The sequence below is a fragment of the Dromiciops gliroides genome, chromosome 3 (assembly GCF_019393635.1).
Source record: "Dromiciops gliroides isolate mDroGli1 chromosome 3, mDroGli1.pri, whole genome shotgun sequence".
Lineage (NCBI taxonomy): Eukaryota > Metazoa > Chordata > Mammalia > Microbiotheria > Microbiotheriidae > Dromiciops > Dromiciops gliroides.
The window spans coordinates 32412441-32433586 of record NC_057863.1 but is presented as its reverse complement, the minus strand read 5'-3'; the positions used below and the strand labels follow the sequence as shown (position 1 = coordinate 32433586).

Genomic DNA, 21146 nt, shown 5'->3' with positions numbered 1-21146 from the left:
ATCAGCCTCTCAGAAATGTTGGGATGACCAAGTAGATAGTGTATGTAAAGCATTTTAAAGATGCTTTAGTAGAAGGAATTTTCTGGGAGTTCCCTGGGACCACGAGAGCTCATCAATAGTCCCATATGTTCAAATGAGAAAATAGAAATAAATTTGCAACATATAAGCATTATACACATTTATCATCATTCTCATCACCATCATTATCCCATTCCATTTGTTTGTGACGTTGTAAATAACAATCAAAATAATAACGAGAATTTATGTAGCAATTTAAATTTTTAAAATTTCTCTCTATATTTTCTTATTTGATCCCCACAGTATCCTTGTGAATTGGGTCCTATAATTACACCCATTTTACACATGTAGAACCTGAAGCCAACAGAAGTGACTTGCCTAGGGTCTCACAGCTATTAAATGTCCTTTATAGAATTGGAATTTGGGTCTTTCTGATTGACCTAGCTACCCATGACAGATGCTATATAGAATTACTTAGGCAACTGTCCATGGTAATGGAAATGCTTTCTCTTTAGGTCATTCCTATTGATGGTGATGGTGCTTACCATTGGACCATAAGAAATTTATTATATTATACTTATTATAATTAGTATGAATCATAGCAGATTATATATCTAGCTAGCTATACATATATGTACTCATATCTGTATATATTTGCACATATCTGTATCTTATTTAGATAGCCTTTATATTATACATATATGCATATATGTGGGGGAGGCACCGAGGTGGCACAGTAGATAGAGTGCCAAGCCTGGAGTCAGGAAGACCTAGGTTCAAGTTTGGTCTCAGACACTTAGTAGCTGTGTGACCCTAGACAAATCACTTAACTCTATTTGCCTCAGTTTCCTTATCTGTGAAAAGAGTTAGATAAGGAAATGGCAAACCACTCTAGTATCTTTGCCAAGAAAATCCCAAAAAGGGATCACAAAGAGTCTGACACGACTGAAAACAACAGAACAACAACAATAATATATGCATATGTGTATATGTATATGTATAAATCTTAAACCATTTACTTGTATATATAGACATACATATAGATATATGTTTGTGTATCTATACATATACATATGCCTATACATACATATCTACACATAGATACATATGTTTGTGTGTATATATCTATACATATAGATACATATTTGTGTCATAAGGTTTAGAGAGTGGCTTATATATTTGTCTCATTTGATAACTAAAATGATCCCATGAGGGTGATGGATATCACAGGAATTATTTCCATTTGATAAATGAAGAAATTAAGGCTCAGTGACCTGGACTCTGTTACATATCAAGTGAGTGTTAGAGTCAGGATTCTAACACAGGCCTGCCTACTTTATTCCAGCCCTTTCCCGTATACCATGCTCCCTCTTGTTTAATGTCTTTAAACCTCAGTTTCTATAATGTAGATTCTGGATAATAATCCCAGTCCTGTCTATGTCACGGGGCTATTATGAGGCACAATTGGAATTATGGGTTGAGAGATAGAAGGGCCCCTAGTGACCATATCCGGTATTGTGTCCGAGTGCACTGATGCCTGGGGAGGCTAAGTCAATTGTCCCAGATCATACAGTGAGAGCAGCAGGACTAGAATCCAAGTCCTCTTCCTCCAGAGGGAGACAGCTTTCTCCTGCACCCTGCATCCCCTCCAGTGTGTATATGAAAGAATAAACTGATAGACGGCTGTGAAGTATTGGGACTTAGGTCCTCCATAAGGTATCCACACTGACATTCTTAAAGTCCACACTTAACATCTCCTCACCCTTTTCCACTCTCCCTGGAAACTGACAAGCAAGCAAGCTTCAGACTTTGTTAAAAATTCATAAATAAATAACTTTAATGAGGCAGGTTACAAAAATGAGTGCTTTGGTGCTCAATTAGAGAGGCAGTATGGTATAATTGATAGGTACCAGACTTGAGGTCAGAATGTACTGAGTTCAAATCCCACCTGAAAAACTGTGTTACCCTGGGCAAGTCACTTAATCTTTCTGAGCCTCAGTTTCCTCATCTGTAAGACGGGGCTAATAATAGCACCCAACTACCAGGGTTGTTGTAGGAATAAAATCATCATAATATTTGTAAAGATCTTTGCAAAATTTCACAGCTTTGTATAAATGATATTATCACTGTTACCACTAGCTATGTGATTCCAGAAAGGTGATTTAATCTTTCTTTGCCTCAATTTCCTCAATTGTAAAATCAGAGAATTGGACTTAATGGTTTCTTTTTTTTTTTTTAGTCAGGCAATTGAGGTTAAGTGACTTGCCCAGGGTCACACAGCTAGTAAGTGTTAAGTGTCTGAGGCTGGATTTGAACTCAGGTCCTCCTGACTCCAGGGCTGGTGCTCTATCCACTGTGCCACCTAGCTGCCCCTTAATGGTTTCTTAAGGACCCTTCCAGTTCTAAATCCATAATCCCATATTTTTATAACCTATTGGTCTGCATGCTGTGTAATCACTTGAAAGATCACTGGGCTTTGTGCCTAAGAGATCTGGGTTCAAATCTCAGATCTGAAACTTACAACCTGAGTAATAATGGACAAATCTTTCTGTCCTTTGGGAACCTAGTTTCCTCATCTGTAAAATATTAATACTATCATGATCATTATTTATTATAATTATCATCATCATCATTATTTGTGCTTTACCTTAGAAGAGCTATAGTTAGAACATCACTATACAAGAATAAGTTTTTTGTTTTGATATGTGGGTTGTTGTTTAGTCGTATCTGACTCTTCATGACCCCATTTTTGACAAAGATGCTAGAGAGATTTTTGACAAAGATGCTAGAGTGATTTGCTGTTTTCTTTTCCAGCTCTTTTTATAGATGGGAAAACTGAGGCAACCAAGGTTAAGTAAGTAACGTGTCCAGGGACACAAAGCTAGTTCGTGTCTAAGGCCAGATTTGAATTCAGGTCTTCCTGACTCCAGGTCTAGCACTCTATCCACTGCCACAATCAGCTTATAATCCAAGGATAGGTCCTTATTCATTACAGTCATCATGAATGGTGGCGCCAACTCTTCTAAAGGAACATGAGTTCTCATGAGGATTAGCTTAAGTAAGGCATTTTCAAGCTAATGAAAACTGCAGGGAATTCTGATAGTGTAGAAAGAGGAGAGCCTGTGGAAACACTGGATCCCCCTCCTGCCATTCACTTTTTTGAGGTCTCCAGTCCGAGCTGCATGACCCCTTATCTGGGATGCTCTTGAGGGCATTTTTGAACTTAATGACCACTGGCATCCCATTCCAGCTCAAAAGTTCTATGAATCTTCTGACTTTGGATTATCTTGACTTATTCTATCTCTCCCTTTCCTCAGAGCATATGATCAAGACTTGAGTATATTCTTTGTTTTTGTTTTTTTTGTTTGTTTGTTGTTGTTGTTTTTTTTTTTTTTTTTGTGGGGCAATGAGGTTGTTAAGTGACTTGCCCAGGGTTACACAGCTAGTGTCAAGTGTCTGAGTCTGGATTTGAACTCAGATCCTCCTGAATCCAGGGCCGGTGCTTTATCCACTGTGCCACTTAGCTGCCCCCAAGGACTCTGATTTTTATCAGAGTCTTGATGAGTGACCAGAATGTATCATTGAACTCCATGTTCCTCGATTTCTGATAAAATATGGTTGATGTCTCTATTTCCATGACTTCATCTCATCTACAGTCTTTGGATTTCCAGCTTGAGGGATCTTAACCCCATGATGTAGATGGGGAAACTAAGGAAATATGATTATTACTAATCTATAAAAGTAAACTGTATCCTACACAGAAATTATCCATGCATCCCTTATCCTCCAACAATAGCTTTAAATCTTCTTTCTTCATTTCTAATGGCAAAATCATATCTTATTACATTTACATATCAGAATTTGTTTAGCTGTTCACCAAATTATGGGTCAGAGTTGGATTTGGGGTAAATTATATTCCATCCTCTGGTTGGATCTCCAATCCAATCTCCTTTCTTAATGGTTGAACCAGTTTGACATGTAAAATCACCCATAAAGGCATCTAAAACAAGGTAGTGAGGCAAATCAAGGACATTGCATTAAACAGTGGGGAATGAATATTCCCCACTTGTCTCCTGTAGAGTGCTGCTCTCAGCTCCCTGTTAACAACTTTGTTTCTGCAAAACACCTGGAGCTCCATATATCAAGTAACTCATGGCAGAGTGTTGGCATGGGAACAAAGAGTGTTGCAAGAGTATTGTGGCTTCCCCTTGGTTTCCCTCAGCTCTTTGTAGAGAGCACTTTGGTTTCTACTTGGCACAAGAACTAGATGATAACCAGAGCTGAGAACCTAGCCACCATTTTGTCTTCTGTTTTCTCCCTGGCTAGTTAGCTGCCCCATTTTCTCCAATCCTGTGCCTTGTTCTTCACATGACTTTCCCCAATGCCTTTCTAAATGCACAGGCTTCTGAGTGTTGTGGTTCCCAAAGATAGGATGAGATTCCTGTCTATGGTTGTACCTCTTTAATTATTTTGACTCTTCACTTGACATTAACTAAAAATAGAAATCTAGATGAACTTTCTTCGGCTAAGGTCATATGAGAAAATATCTCATGGTGTCATTTATGCTGGAATTTTTCAACAAAGGACCTATTGAAAGTCATTACATTCAGTTGATCAACAAGCATTTTGCAATGCCCTGTTGTGAGCTAGATATTTTGATAGGTGCTAGAGGTATAACCAAAAAATTCTCCCAGATCACACCTATCAAAGACATTACGTTCCACTGATAACAAGAATTCAATTGTCTGTACCATTGAAACTTACTATATACTAGTGCCTTTCAGTGTGTGACTCCTATAGAGACAAAGCTCCAGGACTGCAGACATTAGACTATCATTAGATGGGTTTGCTAAATTAAATAAAGATTATAAGAGTTGTGTTAGGAAAGAGTCCATGATTCAGTCATTGGTGTTTCTCCATTTGGTACTGGTGTTCCCAGTAGAATGGCAGCTTTTATTCCTCAGAACATCTTCTCAACCCTATATAAGAACAATCCTTTTAGCTTTTTTCAAGTTGGATCTCATCTTGCTGCCAGCTGGCCACCCACCAAGTGAGAAGATGCATATTGGGCTATGCCTCCACTGAGGCACTGGAATTTGTGTTGTGTTTGTAACACACACACACACACACACACACACACACACCACACACTGCTAAGCTATTAATCATGCCATAGACTAACCTGCAAAGTGCCACTGGAATAATGAATTACCCATCTTCTGCCCAAAATGAGTCACACCATGGCCACTAAGAAAACTTATCTCTCCCTGACTCGTTCTCCATCTTGTTTTTCCCTCATGCCTCTCTCTTCTCCCAGGAGTCATCTTGCCACTCTTAATTGGAGCGTTTTCTCCCATATTTAAGTTCCAAAGTGTCTCTGGGATTCACTAATGGATCCAGAGGCTTAAACAAGACACGTCAAGGGCGTTTCTTGCTTCCTAGTGCAGGCAGATGAGCATAGCTTGCAAATGACTTTGGGTGTGCAGCCAGGAATATCAATGCTGCTTTTGAAAAATGAGATAATCTCAGGGAAAATGATCCTAACTATGATAGAAAATGGAGTTCTCAAAGAAACCATAGCATCTGCACACATCCAGGGGGTTGTGCAAATGCTGTGCAGCCAATTTGGAAGATTGTTCCTTTGGTTTGAAGGGGAAAAAAGTGCCTGGGTACTAAGAATACAGAGAAGGTAATGAAACAGTCACTACCCTCAAGGGGCTTACAAAGCAGACAACATATACATATATAAGTAAATACAAAATCATAATAGGTCCAATACTACAAAGAAATTAAGGAAAGAGATAAAGTGCTAGGCTGTAAAAAGTATTTAAAGCCACTATGTTTTTTTAGTGACAAAGAACTGGAAACTAAGGCATTACTCATCAATTGGTAAAGAACTAAACAAATTCTTGCATGTGAATGTCATGAAAAGGATTTTGCCATTAAATGAAGAAAGAGATAGTTTCAGAGAAACCTGGGAATACTTATAGGAGCTGATGCAGATTGAAGTTAACAGAGTGAGAACTATTTATACAGTGACAATAACATTTTAAAGGTAAACACCTCTGAGGGGGCAGCTAGGTGGCGCAGTAGATAGAGTACTGGCCCTGGATTCAGGAGGACCTGAGTTCAAATCCAGCCTCAGACACTTGACACTTACTAGCTGTGTGACCCTGGGCAAGTCACTTAACCCCAATTGCCTAAAAAAAAAAAAAAAGATAAACACCTCTAAAAGACTTGGGAACTCTTTTTAATCTAAAGACTAACCATGGGTCCAGAGGACCAATGACAAAGCAGCTACTTACCTGCTTCTCATCAGAGAGGTGACTGACTCTCTGGTGTGGAAGAAGCTATCCACTGTGGGATATGTATGGCCAGTGTAGGAATTTACTTTGCCTGACCAGGCGTATTTGTGAGGAGGAGTAGGCAATAGGGAGGAGAGAAAATAAATGCTTATTAATCAAAAAGTAGTTTTGAACTTATTAAAAGCTAATGCAAAGTATTTTCTAGAAGGACGACTCTGACAAAAAGAGGGATGGTCAGGAAAGGCTTCAGGGAGGAGGCGGCTCTTGAGTTAGTTCAGCTTGGGATTCTAAGGTGTCGTGGTAAGGAGGGAGTATATTCCAGGCATGGGGAACAGCCTGCTCAGAGATGCAGAAATGGGCAATGGAATCTTGTGTGTGAGGAACAGGGAAAAGACCTCTTTGGACTATAGAGCGAGTGAAGGGGCGTAGTGCATCATATATTTGGAAAGGCAAGCTCTCAACAAAGGGTGAATGAAGTGCTTTAAATGACATATTCTGGGAGGGCATTGGGAGGCAGTATTATAAAGGCAATAGGAAACCATTGGAACTTTCTGAGTAGTGGAAGGTCAGGAAGTGTCCTGTGTTTTAGCAGTATCACTTCAGAGTTGTGATACTTTATTACTTTATTATTCAATACTTTATTACTTCTTCCATCTTTGGTTCTTGCTCAAATGTTTGCCCTCCTAAATACCCCAGAATTTGGCCAGGGGCACTTATTACTTTGTACCTGCCAGTTACTTATAAAGGTTTAACATTTCAGATGGTATATTGTGCTTAAAACTGGAAAGTCCTGCCTGGAAATTAGCAGCAATCGCATGTGGCTTCTCAGTGATTTGAAACCAGTCAACAAATTTGAGAACAAGTCCCTCCTTCGCAGAGCTTTCCTTTGGTGATGATGGAAGTATAATAGAGACCTCTGCTTTTGGAGAATCAGAGATAATGAGGAACAGCAAGCAGGATCTACAACCTTTGACCTCCTAATCACCCTGTCTGGAATCATTCTAGCTAAATAGCTAATGGAATTTGATGGCTGTTCAATGGTGACTGGGTAGTGTCAGTATATTAAGTCTTGTTCCTAATCAATCAGTCAATCAATAAGTGTCTGTTAAGCACCATCTATATGACAGCTTGGACTGGGCTTAGACCTGGGGATATGTATACCACCTCCCTTCACCAAATCAAATAACAGCTTCCCTCAAGGAGTTTCCATTCTATCAGGAAGAGATATATAAATGAATATGTAAAGTATATACACAATAAATAAATAAGTAAAAGATAACTGGGGGGGCGGTATAGGGGGTAGTTGCTCTTGAACTGAGCTTTGAAGGAAACAAGGCAGAGATAAGGAGGGAAAGGATGCCAGCAATGCAGGACAGAGGCAGAAATATTTGAGGAATGGCAAGAAGGCTAGTTTGGCTTGAACGCGGAGTATGTGGAAGGGAGTAATGGAGCAACCAGCCTAGAAAGGTATCCTGGAGCCACAGTTTGAAAGGCTTTCAATGTCAGAAAAAGGGGCTTGGGTAGAATGTCCCAAAAGTCTTAGTGTAGTTTTAAGTTATTGGAGTTTAAAGCTGCATTAAGACTTTTAGATGACCCTGTATTTGTTCCAACAGGAAGCCACTGAAGCTCCTTGGGAAAATAGACAATAAAAAAATGCTATCAGCTTAGCAAAACTTATAAATAAATGTGTTTTGTTAGTCACAGTAGCATCTATGTGCTTTGGAAACCAGAAATCCATCTGTGCAAGGTGTAGGTCTTGTTTCGTCTACAGAGACCTTGACACTCTTGGATCTTTATAAGCCTCCTGCTTGACATGGCCACCAAGGCTCAGAGGGATAGATCCCTCAAGGGTGGGGGCTGCTTCTTTTACCTTTTTGCAACTTTAGCTCCTCACACTAGACTTGTCCTAAAAGTGTGTGGAGTTGGGTTGCATATTTATTGGACCAGATTCAGTTCTTGCAAGGACCTCTGAAACAATCTAGTTTGACTCCTTCATTTTACAGATTGGGCACCAGGCCTAGGTCTTGGCTGAGGTCATACTGGTCATAAGTAGAAGAAGTGAGAGTTGAAGCCAGGCTGTCTCTTCTTACTATATTTTGTGTTGTCAGATCTTCAAGTGTATTTGGAGAATCCTTGGTGTAACTCTGTGCCCCATACCACGATCCTGACCCTCACCCTCACCTTCCCCAAGTTGGGAGAATCATTAGTTGAGGGAAAAAGGGAAATTGGTTTTACTAAGAAACTGAAAACACTCATATGATCCTAGAAGCCAAGCTATAAGATGGTAACCGGGGTTAATAAAATTCCTGATCAGATTAATTTATGCCTATATTTGTTTCTCCCCTCTCTTACAGAGTGACTTGTGGTCTTTGGGAATCACAGCCATTGAAATGGCAGAAGGTGCCCCCCGTAAGTAAGGAAGTCTCAGCTGGGCAGGGTGGGGGGCAGAGGGGAAGGGGAGCATCTGTGACTAAGCTAATGGTGGAGCACTGCCAAGGGCTACAGTGGGCATTTCTTCTGGTACAGTGAATTGTGCATGGCATCAAGCTGGCGTGTTGGGATAGCAAAAGTAAGGTTACAGGGGCAGCTAGGTAGTGCAATGGATAGAGCACCGGCCCTGGAGTCAGGAGGACCTGAGTTCAAATCTGGCCTCAGACACTTAACACTTACTAGCTGTGTGACCTTAGGCAAGTCACTTAACCCTAATTGTCTCACTAAAAAAAAAAAAAAGTAAGGATACATCCACCAGAAGCTAGTATGAATATTTCTTTCTTCAGCAGAGACAGAGACTGATGGAGACTGATGGAGACAGCAACAGATCCAGAGGGGCTGGTGGTGACAGAGAACCAGGCAAAAACCAATGGAGGCCAAAGAGAGGAATAGAGAGAGATTTATGGCAGCAGTGTTAGTCACAGACAGACACTGCACAGAGTAATGGAGACAGTGATAAGGTCACAGACAAGAAAAGCCATGGAGACACAGAGACTGATGGAGACAGTGATGGAAATACCAGGGGGGCCAGTGGTGACAGAGAAGCAGAGAGAAACCAATGGGAGACCAAGAAAGAGATGGAAAGAGACGTAGGAGCAGAGAGAGGTTGTGAGAGAGTGATGCACAGTGATGGAGATGCAGACAGGTGAAGTATTAGAGACACAGAGGTACAAACAGATTGGTGGAGAGAGACAGAGAAAGAGAGGCAGAGGCAGGGGGGAGGGGGAAGGGAGAGACAGAGAGAGACAGAAATAGAGAGAAAGAGAGACACAGAGAAAGAGATTGATAGAAACATAAAGAGATGGAGGTCCAGAGAAAGATAAATATAAAGATCGATAGAGACAATGATGGAAAGTGATGGAGACATAGACTAATGGAGATACAAAGAGAAGGAGATAGAACCAGATGGAGACAAGAAAGAGACCTAAATCGATGACAGTGATGAAGACACAGGAAGGGGATAGAAATTGATGACAACAAAGTACAGGACCAACTGATAGAGACAAAGATGAAGACATAGACAGGACCTTTGGGAAGCAAAGAGGTGGGTGCAAAAGTGTGCAGACTGCTTAAGGCAAAGAGAGACAGAGACTGCTGGAAAAACAGAGATCAATAGAAACCAAAAAATGGTGAGACTTATAGAGCCAGAGAGATGGTGTCAGAGACAGAGATAAAAAATAAGGAAAAAGAGAGAGAACAAAAGAAAATAAAATTCCAGGACACTAGTTGTTCTCTGTGGAAATTTAACCTGTGCCAGATTCTTGAGTCATCTTCTGCCCAACGGGAAAAGTATCTTTAAACACACAACATGAATCAAATAACAAAGATTCTAACTTACAACTCAAGTCATTGTGAAAGGTGGACCTGAGGACAGGCCTTGTTGACATGCTCAAGCCTCATTGTTTCTATTCATATTAGATATTGATTTTGAGATTTCTCACTTGTATTAGAGTCAAGATGGACCGTGCCATAGCTGGTGTGACACCCTTCTTCAGGCCCCTGGTGTTTGGACTACATTCCATAGCTAATTCTCTCTCTTTCCCCCACTTAAGACAAATGTAAAGAACTGGCTGACTCTCATGACAGACTGTTTTGTTTTTTCCTCCAAAACTGTTACTGTCCCTTTATTACATTATCTAGAGTTCATAGAGTCAATTGGCTACAGAGTTGATTCTGCCAGTCACTTTCCATTACTTTCCATATATTATTGACATAGCTATTATTAATAAGGGTACTTCACAAGCAACATATTATTTATAGGGTCTATAATGCTAACTGTTGTTTCAATTCATTTTTTAATCTTAGTAACCCCATTTGACATCTTCTTGGCAAAGATACTGTAGTGGTTTGCCATTTCCTTCTCCAGCTCATTTTACAAATGAGAAACTGAGGCAAACAAGGTTAAGTGATTTGCCCAGGGTCACACAGATAGTAAGTGTCTGAGGCCAGATTTGAACTCGGGAAGATGTCTTACTTGAAGCCCAGCACTTTATCCACTGTGCCACCTAGCTGCCAAAGACATCTATAAATTACAAAGTCATACACCACGTAGCTAGTATCCAAGTCTTAGCATCATTCTTGATAACAGGGGATATCGGACTAAAGGAAAACTTTTGCCCCAAGAAGCTTATCATTTTTAGGGGGAAAATATTTACAGTCCTGAAGTATAAAAAGAAAAATTGGCAGAATCACAGAATTTTAGGATTGGCTGGAACTTCAATGGCCAATCCATTGTAGTTCAACACATATACAAAATGAGTCCTGGTATGTAACAGAGGATTATCCAGTCTCTGCTTGCTTAGTAGACAATTGTTTAGGAAGACAAACATGGGAAGAGCACTGATGTTGGAGGCAGAGGACTTGGGTTCAAATCCCACTGCTGTCACTTTCTACCTATTTAACAGGTGTCTCCTATTTCCTCTTATAGAAAATGAAGGAATTGAATTAAATGTTTTCTAATATCCCTTTCCATCTCAAAAATACTACGATCCTGGGGGCAGCTAGGTGGCATAGTGGATAAAGCACTAGGCTTGGATTCAGGAAGACCTGAGTTCAATCCAGCCTGACACTTGACACTTACTAGCTGTGTGACCCTGGGCAAGTCACTTAACCCTCATTGCCCCACAAAAACAAACAAACAAAAAAACTATGATCCTAAATGATTTTGGGAGAATAGGGTAAGCAACTTCAATAAAAATCAATTTTACTGGAAACTAGTTTCCTATTCAAGAATTAAACTAGTTCTCTAGCACGGCTCCTGAGCTACCACCCCTGTTTGCCATGCTTTGTGGGGCTTCCTGCTTCCCAACTGAGCCTGAGGTTTCAAGTCATGAAGTTTTCAAATGACCATTTAAACCTTTCCTCCAATTGTAAAAATGCCCCCTCCCCACCCCACCCCACCCCCCGCCCGCCAAAACACCATTCCTCCATTTTCATTCCAAGGCTTTGCAGCCCCCACCCTGCTGCCAAAGTCCATGTAGAGGATACAAGACTGTATTTGCAATCAGAAAGACCCAGGGTTCAGGTCCCTAGCTACGTGACCCTGGGCAAGTCAACCTCTATGACCCTCAGTTTCTTTCCTTGGTAAACTGTGGCTGATAATGCCTATATTACTTATTTCACATGGAGTTTGATTCTTTTTTTTTGAGGCTCAGAAAAAATAAGGCACATAAAGGGTTTTGAAAATTAAAAAGATTTATATCAATATTGCTTGTTGTTTTTAATTCTTCCTGAATGGGCACTCAGTTATGCTTTCCACCCTGGGTCACCTGTTCCTCTTTGGCCAATAACATCATTGGGGCAGAAAGGAAGAAAGGAAACACAATTTGTTATGCATCTACTATGAGCCAGGCCCTATGCTTAAGACTTGATAAATATTATCCCCTTTGATCCACACAACAACTCTAGAAGGTAGGTGCGATTATTATCCTCATTTATAGTTGAGGAAACTGAGGCAAGACAGGTCAAGCGACTTGCCCTGGTTCACACAGCTACTCAGTGCCTTGTACCAATGGTAGCCATAGAGGAAATGGATTTGTTTATCTGCTCCACGTTCTGAGGGTCTCTTCTTGTGTATCTGAACCACGGAATACTCAGGGTAACCTTCTGCCTCCCAACGTGACTAAAGCGTTTCATTGTCTCTTCCAGCTCTTTGTGACATGCATCCTATGAGAGCTCTGTTCCTAATTCCCCGGAACCCTGCCCCTCGGCTGAAATCTAAGAAATGGTGAGTCTGGTCCTCCCTTCCTTATTCAGTCACCTGAAGGATTTCTCCTCACATGGTCCTTACAAACTAACCCCAAAGCACAGGTTTGCAGATCAGGGTCATGGTCCAGGACTGGCTTTTCCCAGATGGCTTCCTTTAGTCATTCATTTGTTCTAGAAGAACATTTTTCAACTAACAGGTTTTCAATGCCTACTATAAAACCAAAAACAATAATGATAGCATTTGTGCAGCTCTTCCAAGTGTGCAAAGTGCTCTATGTGTATGTATATATGTATGTGTGTAAAGCACCTTATGTGGTAGGAGCTATTATTATCTTTTATCTGTCAGTTAGTTAATAAGCATTTTAGGTTCTGGCTATAAATATTTATAGCTCAGTGCCCCGTATATAGCAGGTGCTGTGTGTTTATAGTCTAGATACTTGATCCAGTACTGGGAATACAAATATAGACAAAAAGAAAGACAGACCCTGACCTCAAGGAGTGTCCATTCTAATGCATGGAGACAATACTTGAAAGGGTACTGAAGAGCAAAGGCTGGGGAGGGCAAACTTCAGTGAGATGGAGCCAGGGGAGAGATGAAGAAGAGCTGCCGTGGGTTCTTCATCAACACAAAAGGCCAAAGAGCCCCCCAATGGGAGAAGGGAGACTCAGGGCTGGATAGATGCTCCAGGGTAGGATGGAGCTGAGGCAAGGGAGCAAACTCTGGAGAGTCAGAGATGGAGCCAGGGAAGGAATGTGATTTTGTAAATGAGGGAAATGAGACTGAGGAGAGAAGAAGCAACTACCCAAAGCCAGCTCAGACCCCTCTGGACACTCGTGTGACTGTCCTGCCTTTTGTCTCGTTATTCATCCAAAGCTGTTAATGATGCCCCAGACCCACCATTGGACAACATTGGCAAAATGAATCTTGAACTTGTGAAAAATGTTAGTGTCAGTCGGTCAATGAATAAAGTTCAGTGCTGTTGTGCCAAGCAGCATGCTAGACAGTGGGGATACAGATACAAAGAATGGACAATCCCTGGTGAAAAAGAGCTTAGGTTTAGAGTAAGCAGTGTGGCATAGGGAAGAGAGGGCACACCTTGGAAACAGGAAGACCCAACACCAAGTGCTGCCTCTAACACATATGAACACTGTGCCTCTGGACAAGACTCTGACCTACTCATTGCCCCGTGGTTTATAGCAGGGATTCTTTTTTTTTGGGGGGGGGGTGAGGCAATTAGGGTTAAGTGACTTGCCCAGGGTCACACAGCTAGTGTTAAGTGTCTGAGGCCGGATTTGAACTCAGGTCCTCCTGAATCCAGGGCCGGTGCTTTATCCACTGCCCCATCTAGCTGCCCCCATAGCAGGGATTCTTAACCTGGAGTCCAAAGACCCCAGGAGGTCCATGGGTAGATTTCATGAGGTCTTTCAACTTGGAAAGAAAAACATTAAATTTGTATTTCCATATTGTTGGTTTTCTGCGTAAGCCTTTGTCTTTTCCTTTGGACATTTAAACACACTCTTTTGAGAAGAACTCCATCAGCTTTGCTAGATTGGCAAAGAAGGTCTACAACACACAGAAGAAGGATTAAGAACCCCTGGTCTGTAACTTAAAGATGATGGTAACTGTTTACATTTCTATAGTCCATTAAGGTTTGCAAAGAGCTTTCCATATATTATCTCATTTGATCCTCAAATCAAGTCAGTGAGGTAGGTGCTATTATCATTTCTAATTTACAATTTCTATTCTGAGTTTACAAGTGAGGAAACTGAGGCTGAGAATGGGTAGGTGACCTGATCAGGGTCACACAGCTAGGAAGCTTTTGTTTTAAAAAACCTGGCTCTTTGCCACGTATAGCATTCTATCCATTCTCCCAAACATACTGCCTCAAATCTTCCGGGCTTTATCTCTTGAGGGACTTTGCCCACCAGAGGTTGTTCACACCCTGTAAATCTGCAAATCTGGATGAAAAAACAAACAAAACAAAATAACATGAAGAACAAAAGCCCCAGCCTCCCACTCTGCAATTTCTCTCCAGTTATTAAACTTCTCTGGACTTTAATTTCATCATTTATAAGATAATGGGGGCAGGGAGGTGAAGAAGAAGACTAGGTCGTGTCTAAGGGCTGAATATTCTGTGCAAACACTCGGTTAACAGTCCCTCTGCACACTGTGATTCTGTCTAAGCAGCTTAACTGTGCTCAACCCATCCAGTTTTGAAAGGCATTATGACTAATTTCCCAACTTCATAGGATCACCACTGGTAATAGTTCTTAATGTAAATCAAGCCTTAGTATCACTCAAAATATATATAACCTATATCAAATTGCTTGCCTTCTCATTGAGGGGGGGAGGAGAGAATTTGGAACTCAAAAAATTTAAAAAACAAAAGTTAAAAATTGCTTTTACGTGTAATTCGAGGGGGGGCAGTTATTGGGGGGGGGCAGTGGATAAAGCACTGGCCTTGGATTCAGGAGGACCTGAGTTTCAAATCTAGCATTAGACACTAGACACTAGTTGTATGACCCTGGGCAAGTCACTTAACCTTCACTGCCCTGCAAAAAACAAAACAAAAACAAAACAAAACAAAACAAAAAAACCAACAAGATATAATTGGGAGGAAAATGAGAAAAAAGAATCACTCAAAAGGATGGTTTTCAGCTAATAGAAAGAATATTGGAGTCCAAGGGCCTGAATTTGAATCCTGATTTTGTTACTTACTAACTGGGGGACCTTGAGTGAATCATCCTCCCTGGAAGATGAGGAAGTCTTACTAAATGGATCCATTCCATCCCTAACTGTCCACCATGGCAACATTGATTCAAGAAACATTTATTAAGTGTCATCTATATGTCAGGCATTGTGCTAGCTCTGGGGATCCAAACACAAACATGAGCCCTAGCACTCAAGAGACATATATGTCATTATTATTGAGTCACTTCAATTGTGACCCCATTTGGGGTTTTCTTGGCAAAGATACTGGAGTGGTTGGCCATTTCCTTCTCCAGCTCACTTTACAGATGAGGAAACTGAGGCAAACAGGGTTACATGCTAGTAAGTGGGTGAGGCCATATTTGAACTCAGGAAGTCTTCCTGATTCCAAGCCCAGTGCTCTATGCAGTATGGCGCTGCCTAGCTGCACATATACGGGGGAGGCACGTCATAATACTTGTTGATTCTGTTGGTTGGTTGGTTGGTTACTTGGTTCTGATGGGAGGATACAAAATGTACAAAGACAGATGAATAAATACCAAGTGTGTACAAAGTAATTTCAAGGGGTAAACAGTGCTAGTGAGTGAGAGATCTAGAAGGTACTTGTGCTCTGAAGGAAGCTAAGGGGAAAGTGAGGAAGAAGAGCAATTTAGCCTGAGCTAAGGCATAGATATGGGATGTCATGTACAAGGAACTGTTAGCAAACCATTGTAACTGAATCAGAATGAGTACATGAAGGGAGGCAATGTGATTCTAGGATCTTAGACGCTGACTGGTCCAACCCTCTAATTTTACAATTGAGGTGACCTGGCCAAAGCCCAGAAAGGTGTTAAGTGACTTGTCCCACATCACACAAGCAAGTAAACTATCAGAGACAAGGTATGAACCCAAGTTCTCTGAGTACTGAATTGGTGAAATACAACTGGAAAGATAAGGGTGTAGGTAGACAAAGTATGAAGACATGCTAGGGGTTTTTCATTTCATCCTAGGAGCACCTAAAGTTTTTTGAGTAGGAGAGTAGCAGATGTTTCCAGAGTTCTGCAAGGCCTAGAGAGGTGGTACACTTCGTCTAGGCACCATAATAGATCGGGAAAGTACAGAAAAATTTGAGATGGAGGATCCACAAGACAGAGGCTCTGCCCAGTTTTCCATGCGGACAATATCACTGACCCTGCCAGCACATAGTTCTTTGAAAATCAGATGACTTTAATAGTTGCTTTAATCATTCATTCCCAAAGAAGCTTGTAATTTCTAGCTTGTGAAACTAAATTCCAGACTTTTCATATTCAAAATTTTGAAAGAAAAAATAAAGCAAGGTTTACCACACTTACAGGAGATGAGGTTCAAAAGGTGGCCTCTGGCTAGAGCTAGTGCTGGATCTCTCCAAGCCTGCTTCTGCCCACACCCTTCCCCTCTCACTCAAGGCGCAGGTCATTTGAGATCTATCTCCAGCACTGGTCTGGGAAGAGGGATGAGAATGATGTGGTTTCTGTGACAGGCCAAGTGGACAAAAAATAACCTGATAATCTGCTATTTCACACTAAAGATTTGGCCTCTATGAATATGTTTATTATTATTATTGGCTTTGACCACATGACACTTGACTTGGCTCTCTCTTCATTGCAATAAAAAGTCCAGCTTTTAAATGGAAACAGTCACTCAAGAGAAGAGTAATTTATCTAGAAGGACAAAGATTGTAGTGAGCTGAATGGAATGGGAAATTTTCTTTCCAAAAATTGAAAAAAAAATAGTTTGGTAGTGTTTTGAAGGAAACTAGGACACTGAGGAAGGAAAAAAGAAAGGAAATATAATCCCAAAGTGCCACAGATGTTGTTTTGTTACTAAATGTTCTGTACTTGTGTTTATTAATGAGGTCAAAGGCACCTGAATCCTCTGAATGTACAAAAGGTTCATTTGTGGGTTAGCCAGAGAAGGGTAGAGAGTGGTGGGTCCTACATTAACTGTCCATCTGGGAAGGGGTCAGGGTTGGGGGATCAGGACTGTCATCTGGTATCTAAGGCTTGTGTGGAATTTTCTGCCTACTAAAACCCCCAGGTTTTTTAAAACAAACTTCTGTCTAGTCCCACTTCCTCCATCTCCTCCTTAGGAAGTTGATTTGCTGAGCCCTATTATAAGATTTCCCTATTAAATTTTATGTTGTCACTCACTTTAGCACCGTGCTTGGGCCTCCTGAGTTCGTTCTGAATTCTGAATCTGTCTTCTAGCAGGTTTATATCCCCTCTCAGCTTTATGGCTTCAGCACATTGTCAATGTTTTTCAGTTAGCTGGGTAAAAATCTATTAAAGGGCCAGGCTGGCAGATTCACCCAGAACCTCAGGGTTTAACCATACTTGGTCATCTTATTTAAGACACATAGAGCCATTTTGATGGTAGTTGAAACTTTTCTCCTCCTTATGGTTACCAATCACAACATGTCATCCAAGCCAAAATGAAAACTTGACATGCTTCTTCACACCTTTGAAGAACCAGTGAAAGTTCCCATTTGTGCTCCCAAGGCCCATGACGTCTTGGCCCGCTAACATTGTCAAATCCAAACGTAGGGTTCTGTTCCAATGAATGTAATGCACTGTTGAGTGAGCCACAGCCATGCAGATCACATCCTTGTCTTTTTATTACCTTTCCTATTATTATCACCATCGAAAGCTTGCTGTATCTCTGAATGGGCTTTCAAATGATCAGATTAGGTCCCATTTATGTGACAGACTTGGGATTAGCCTTAGACTGGCCCAGGCCTCAGTTTCCTAGAAAGGAAAGGGTCAGGAGTCAGAGGACCAGGGTTCCAATTCTTGCTTTGCTATTTACTGTGTGACTTTGGGCAGGAACTCTTGAATCCTTAGGGCCTCATTTTCTTCATCTAATAAAATGAGGGGATTGCACTAGATGAATTTTAAGTTCCCTTCTGCCACTAATTGTAGCATCCTTTGATCCCAAGCAGGTGATGCAATAGAGTTCTGGGCCTGGAGTCAGAAAGAACTGAGTTCAAATCCACCTTCAGATACTTATTAGGGGTGAGACCTGGGCATTTCACTCAACTTCCATTGACCTGTTTCCCTATCTGTAAAATAGCACCTCTGTTCCAGTGCAGTTGTGAAGATAAAATAAAATAATAGTTATAAAGTGCTTAGCACAGTGCCTATTACATAGCAGGCATTTATTTATTTATTAATTTATTCATTCATTCATCTATCTATATATCTATCTATTTGCGGAGAAATGAGGGTTAAGTGACTTGCCCAGGGTCACACAGCTAGTAAGTGTCAAGTGTCTGAGGCTGGATTTGAACTCAGGTCCTCTTGAATCCAGAGCCAGTGCTTTATCCACTGTGCCACCTATCTGTCCCCCACATAGTAGGCATTCAATAAATATCTGCTATTATATCATCACACAGTAGGTGCTATAAAAATGTTTATTCCATTCCGTCCCCTCCTTCTAGCTGTGACATACTGAGCAGATGATTTTTCTACTGTGAGTCTTCATTCCTCCATTGGCAAAATGAGGATAATAATAGCAACCAACTCACAGAGTTGTTGTGAGGATCAAATGATATAATGTATGTAAAATGCTTTGCAAGCCTTACAGTATTATGTAAATGGCAGAGGGGAGAAAGCTGTCCTTAAGTTTTGCTGGGTTGTCGGATATATTTCCTATGAAAGCTGGCAAGTCTCTTTTGGGGAAACAAATAAAATGATAACATTTCATTTATTGCAATTTAAATATATCAAGTTTGGCAGCATCAATTTGGCTTTGGGTTTTGTTGAAAACCTTGAGGCTTCTCTACCATAAATTGATTTTAGGAATGCTCTAGGCAATAATGGATAGAGAGTCAGACTTGGAATTTGGAAGACCTGAATTAAAATCTCATCTCAGATGCTTACCAGCTGTGTGACCTTAGACAAGTCACATAGGAAACTCAGTTTCCTCTTCTGTAAAATTGGGATAATAGTTTCTACCTCATAGAGTTGTTTTGAGAGTCAAATTCGGTTAGATAGATAGACAATAGATAAATACGTGGATACATATGTATGTATATATACACATGTATTTATGTGTGTGTGTGATTTCACAAACCTTAAAAGGTAATATGTTAGGTAATTCTAATGTAAGGTCCCTATGAAGGGGAATTTCATTGGCTATCTGATAAGATGTACATTTCACAAGGTATTATTTCATTTTCATCTTTATCTCATACCTAGCATAGTGCTAGGCACATTTTTTTGTTTTGTTTTGTTTTTGTAGGGCAATGGGGGTTAAGTGACTTGCCCAGGGTCACACAGCTAGTAAGTGTCAAGCGTCTGAGGCCGGATTTGAACTCAGGTCCTCCTGAATCCAGGGCCTGTGCTTTATCCACTGCGCTACCTAGCCACCCCTGCTAGGCACATTTTAAAACACAGTTTGTCTAGACCTGTGATTTCATTATTATAGCCTATTCTCGATGAGGAAACTTCCTTTGCTCATGCAGATGGATGAGTCAGTCACTCAGTAAACATTCGTGAAATATAACCTACGTGCCAGGCGCTGAATTAGACACTTGGGAAACAAATACAAAGAATGAAATAATCCCTCCTCTCAAGGAGCTCCTATTCAATAGATGAGCAGCATTTCTGCAATTTGTCAGAGAAGGGTATGAATCTGGACCATCCAAATTCCAAATCTACTTTCCCATCGGCCATTCTACTCTACCACTCATATTCTTGGTGTATAGTAAGTGCTTAACAAAAGTTAAAAATGAATTGAATCTTCCTTTCTCCCATTGTAAGCCAGGAATCCTCTTCTAAGACCCTTGCTCTTGATAAGTCCATTAAAAGTGGGAAAGTCAACTTCTAATCCACACTCTCAGCTAGAAGAGACCTCAGAAGTCATCCTATCCCTGTTGTATCTGTACAAAAATCTCCAATGTGTGGTCATTGAGCCTTTCTTTGAAGGACTCCAGTGAGGGATGGACTACTTTTTCAGGTAGTGAGTTCCTCCCTTATTGGAGGTCTTCAAGTATGTCAGAGGTAGAATTCTCGTTTAGGTATATATTGGAGAAGAGCACCCCTGAGGACCCTTCTGTCATTGAAACCTTTGGTCCTATAAGACAGGAACAATGCCTAAGCATAGGAGAGAAAAAAAGGAGAGATGGAGGTGTATTCTGAAAAATGCTACTAGGGCCCAATGCCAGTAACTCTGGCCAGACTGCTTTTTGGAAGGTCTCATTTTTCCTGAAAACTTTTCACAAACCTTCTTAGGAGGATTAACCCAGCAGTCTATCAGGCAATTGGAGGTCCTTGGAAGGACATTAATCTATAAACAAGAAAAAGCCAGAGAGAAATGTTTTCATTTGACCCTGGTTGACTTAGAAGTTGGGCTTCAGCCTTCCAGTGCCACTCACTTACCACTTATTTTTATCTAAGACCAGCCCTTAGAAGATTAGCTAATAGGCTTATTTAAAAAACAAAACTTTGTCCTTTATATAAGTATACTTTACCCTGGAGAGAGGTAGCATGGTATAGTGGATAAAGAGGGGGACTGGGGGTAAAGTTCCCCTGGATTCGAGGCCAGCCTATGGCACATTTGACCCACATGACCATTACCCTTACTTTCCTGGTGAATCCCAGGCAACCCACATAAGATTTTAAGTGATAAAAGCATCTCCAGGATGCTCAAGAAAAGGAAATTTCTAGGAGTTCTCAATGACAATCAGATCATAAATCTGGACCAAAACAAAATAAAAATAAAACAAAGTAAACGTTAATAGTAGGAGACCTCTCCACAGTTAGTCAAGTGGTAACCACTCAGATCTTAACATAGAAGAAATGTCTTCACTTGAGATTTTCCAGAGAATTGAGTGCTTGACTTAAAGTCAGGATGATGCAAGTTCAGATTGCCCCATGCTCTTACTAGTTGCATGATCC

General features: G+C 40.8%; 1 protein-coding gene across 7 annotated transcripts in view; it reads left to right on the top strand.

Moving 5' to 3' along the window:
- The window catches only part of TNIK (TRAF2 and NCK interacting kinase), a 430959-nt gene that overhangs the window by 252391 nt on the left and 157422 nt on the right, over positions 1 to 21146 (top strand). For all 7 annotated transcript variants that reach the window (XM_043995975.1, XM_043995980.1, XM_043995978.1 and 4 more), the window contains exons 8-9: positions 8678 to 8732; positions 12462 to 12540. In XM_043995975.1, the coding sequence (XP_043851910.1) occupies positions 8678 to 8732; positions 12462 to 12540 (134 nt within the window). The remainder of the gene's footprint in view (positions 1 to 8677; positions 8733 to 12461; positions 12541 to 21146) is intronic.